Raw genomic sequence first — 4,284 nt, forward strand, 5'->3', positions numbered from 1 at the left:
TCATGTCCATCTTGTCAGTAATACCATCCAACTATCTCATCCTCTGTCCCTGCTGCCTCCATCCCACAACCAGGCCATGAGCTGGCCCTTCAGGGCTGTGGCTCCCCAATCTGGGAAGAAGGTCCCCCCTCCTCACTCACATCCCCATTGAGGAGCTTGCAGTCCTCATCGATCTCATCTGCGCTGTCCTCATCAGACACTTCGCCCTCCTCAGCATCCTCACTGATGTTGGCTGGGAGCTTCTTGCCCTGGGGGAGCAGGTGGGCCATGAGAGGGGTCCCTGCGGGAAGTGCTAAGAGGCCAGTACCCACAGGAGCAGCAGCTAAGGGTGGGCACCTTTCCCAAGCTTGCTTGTGGCTCTAGGGCCAGGGGCAGGGCCAGGGGAGGGCCAGGGGCAGGGCCAGCCCTGCAGCAGCATCACAGGAGGGACATGCCCTGGTGTGCATGCCGAAGGCCCCAGGTTGATGGACCTCCCTGGGAAGATGGAGGCCAGGGCAGGGGCAGGTCTTGTCCTGACCCCTCAAATCTATCACAGATGGTGTGGAACCCCAGCTGGTCTGGAGCAGGGCCCTGCCCTGCCCTGATCCTAAGTCAGAGGTAGGAGGTCAGAGGCTCAGCAGGATGCTGGTGCCAGGAAGGGCAGGCAGGGTCTCACCTTCACCAGGATCTTGCCCTTGAGCACCTGGGGAGAGGGCAGCATGGTGGCATCCTCGCTGCTCACTGATGACAGGTCCAGCTTGTCCCCAAGAATGTCAGTCAGATACTGGGCCATCTTCTTCTGCTGGATGACACTGCAGTGGTTCTCAATGGACAGGATCACTGGGTACCTGTGGCCCCAAGACGGAAGGAGCAGGATGAGGCTGGGGGAAGGCTAGGTCCCACCGCAGGTCACCTGCAGCACTGCATGAGGAGGGGGGGTCTTCACAGGAGCCCAGGAGAGATGTGGTTGCCAGCCACTCTGGGAGGGTGAGGACTTTTCCTGGTGGCCCAGCGGTTAAAAGTCCACCTGCCAATGCAGAGGATATGGGTTCAATCTCTGGTCTGGGAAGATTCTACATGCCTTGGGGCAACTAAACCCACAAGCCACAAGTACTGAAGCCTGAGTGCCCTGGAGCCTCTGCACTGCAATAAGAGAATCCACCCAGTTCAACCAAAAATAAATAAATAAAATTTTTTTAAAAAAGCAACTGAGTGTGAAGGATAGGAACCAGGAGACCTTGAGGGTGGGTAAAGAAGGCATGTACTTCTTCTCCTCATAAGAAAAAAATCAAAGGCAATTAGAAACTCCAGGAAAAATAAAAGGAAACGTTCAAGCAAGTCATAAAATGGGGCCAAAAAATGATGTGGACTGAACTGAGGTGCAATGTGGAGCAATGGACAGACTGTGAGAAAGATTCCCAACCACCGAGATCCTGGAGACACTGTCCAGTGTGTGGCCCTGGGGCCCAGTGTTGGCCCAATAGGAGGGAGATACAGCCTGGCACAGCTATGACCTGCGTGGTGCGGGTAAGGAGAGCAGTGTGGGCATTTTTGTAATAGGCTCTTCAGTTGTTTGATTTATTCTTTTCAGTCACGTGCACAGTTACTTGGATTTTTGTCAAAAGGCAACATAATCCTTTTAGAAAATGTAAGTGACCCCAGCCTAGAAGTCACAAACTGGACCAAGAGGTGGCTGAATCCTGTGATGTAGGGAGGCAGGGCCTGAGCAAAGGTGCTTCTCGCCTCAGTCCTCAGGCGAGAACCAAGTGCCTGTAAACATGATGCTGGCATGGGAGGTGTGAGCCCCATCCCGAGACCCCAGCAGGCCCCTGGCTCTTTGGCAGATTCAGGAGACCTGTGTGTCCCAGCCCCACTGCCCAGAATGCCCCCGCACCTGCAGTTCCAGAGGCCAGGCTGTCCTGCAGAGGGTCCCCATGCCCACCCCCTTCCGAGACAGAGCCTGGGCCAGGTCTTCCCAGAGGAACCCCTCTGTTTCTAGTTCTTAAGTCAGTCTCCTTCTCCTTTTCATTCAATTAGCTCTTCCCTCGCCTGCGAGCCTCGCTGATTTGGGGTAACTAACAGTGTGGGGAGGCGGTCTTCTATTTTCAGAAACTAAACTGGATTTTGTTCAATAGTGTCTATAGCCACAGCTGAGTGACAGCAAAGTGAGTCTGGACGCAGAGTAGCTTCTTAAGGACAGTCAGCGCCAGAGGCACTATTGGAGGCGTCTGACACCTGGCGTCGCCACCGGGTGTGTGGGGGTGGGGTTTCTGCCACACACACCCCTCCCAGCCCGTGCTGCTATTGCACCCACCACCTCTCCCCTCCTCCACCCCTTCCCTGCCCCTCATCCTCAACAAGAAAGCCCGAAACCAGCACCTCGGCCACTACAACCACTGTTCCCCAGAAAGGATGTGGGGGAGGGGCAGGAAGAACGCCTTGATTCCTTCCCCCACCTACCTCCCAGGGCCAGCCCCCCCAGTCCCAGTCACTCACTCATTTTTGATGAAGGCGTACTTGTTGATGGTTTCGATGACGTCTTTGAAGAGGATCTTGGAGGTCAGCGTGTAGCCATGGTGCACGATGGGCTCCCCATCAGGCCCGTCCCAGCAGTCCACTGCAGGCAGGCAGACCTCAGTGGGTTCCAGGGACCCACAGCCCATGGGCTCTAACTGGAGGCAGTCTTCCTGCTCCTCAGTTAACACCAAGAGAGACCTATGCCAGCCCCTGCCAGACACAGGGCTCCTCGGGGAGGCCCCCGGGGCCGAGCTGGGGTGCAGGGCCCCGGCGCCCAGCGCTCACCCTCCACACAGCGGCAGCCGGCCTGCAGGACCCGGGCGTACATGTCTGCCCTCGACTGGGATGTGAGCTGGTCGCCCGCGAGGTAGGTGTTGTGAGACGAGGTGATGAAGTAGTGGCTCAGAGGCTGCGTCATATCCTGGTGCACGAGGCGGTGCTCCGGGTTGAAGATGTCGCCGGCAGGGCTCCGCGTGTAGTTGGTGAAGCCTGTGGGGAGCAGCGTGAGTGGAGGGGCAGCGGGGGTTCAGCCCCCATGTGCCAGTCCCATGCTGGTCTCAGCTCAAGACCACCCACCCTCATGGCATGTGGCCCCCTTGGCACCCCACTGGCCTGGCAGCACAGCTGGGCCAGGGTGGCACCCACTCACCGTCAATGCCCATTGCCCCTTTACTCTTGTTCTCTGGGCAGGGTTCAAACTGCTCGATGATGTCGCGACAGCTCTCAAGGGTCATGCCCGTCATCTAGGCCAGAGCAGGGGGCTTGAGACCAAGCTGGCTTCAGGCAGCCCCTTGTCCTCCTCCACCACGGCCAACCCTCCCACCCCAGCTCTAGCCGCTGCATCGCCCAGGGGCCGACATGGCGGGGCTGAGACTCTGGTCCTTGTAGTGGGGGCTCACTGGCCACACCTAGTGTCACAAGACTTGGGACTCGATGGCCAGCAGAAGATAGAGGGTCCCCTGGCTTTGGAAGAGCTGGCGCTGGCTAAGGATCCCTGCCAGGGGGAGGGTCTTTGGCCTCATCAGCTGGGCCATCCCCCACTGACGCTATGCTGGGGGTCTCAGGGCAGGCTAGCAGGAGTGAGGCCTGATATGAGAAAGTGCAGGAGGGCCAGGACTGTGTCCCATCTTGGAGGAGCGGAGGGGGCTCACCCGGCCCCTCCTGCCATCTGCCCAAGTCCCTCTCAAGAAAGTTGCACACAACAGCCAAGCCCAGGTGGCCCCATGTCAGAGGCTGAGCGATTCTTAAGGCCCCACAGTGCAGCCCCCAGGAACCCCCAGCTCTTGGAGACAGGCCCACCAGCAGGGCTTCCTGGACACCCCCAGGAATCTGGGGCAGGTATAGATAGTGGAGTGGACAGATGGGGTCAGAGCTTGGAGCAGCTGCAGACCCAGGAGGCCAAACCACCCAGCTGATTTGGGCCCCAGACTATAGGGAGAGTTGTGGAAAGCTTAGGGCAAAGGTCAGGGAGCAAGGGGTCAGTGCTACCCTTCCCACACTGGGCCCCATTCCCTCCCTCCACCCCCAAGTATGCCAGCTGTTGGGACAGTTGCCCCTCAGCCTCGTGCCAACACTGCCCACAGCCAGCCTGGTACCCACCTCTCCTGCCTGGGTGAACCCCAGTGTCCCCATCAGCAAGGCAGGAGGGAGGCCCCAGCAAACCGCATGATGGCAGTTGGGGGGAGGGGACCCAAGAGCACAATTCGGGGGCAGCTCCCTGGGTCAGGACACTGGCAAGAGGTCCAAGGTGACCACCACCCAGACCCAGGGTAAGTCCACAGCCACTCC

At 58.7% G+C, this 4,284-nt stretch overlaps 1 protein-coding gene across 1 annotated transcript in view; it reads right to left on the minus strand.

Annotated features, from left to right (window-relative positions):
• Positions 1 to 4,284, minus strand: part of PLCH2 (phospholipase C, eta 2) — a 25,254-nt gene that overhangs the window by 11,736 nt on the left and 9,234 nt on the right. Inside the window, exons 5-9 of the mRNA XM_010850214.1 lie at positions 3,146 to 3,239; positions 2,782 to 2,985; positions 2,476 to 2,596; positions 656 to 827; positions 141 to 248 (exon numbers count right to left, since the gene is read on the minus strand). Coding sequence (XP_010848516.1) covers positions 141 to 248; positions 656 to 827; positions 2,476 to 2,596; positions 2,782 to 2,985; positions 3,146 to 3,239 — 699 coding nt within the window. The remainder of the gene's footprint in view (positions 1 to 140; positions 249 to 655; positions 828 to 2,475; positions 2,597 to 2,781; positions 2,986 to 3,145; positions 3,240 to 4,284) is intronic.

This window comes from Bison bison, unplaced genomic scaffold, assembly GCF_000754665.1.
Source record: "Bison bison bison isolate TAMUID 2011002044 unplaced genomic scaffold, Bison_UMD1.0 scf7180017864289, whole genome shotgun sequence".
NCBI classification, from domain to species: Eukaryota; Metazoa; Chordata; class Mammalia; order Artiodactyla; family Bovidae; genus Bison; species Bison bison.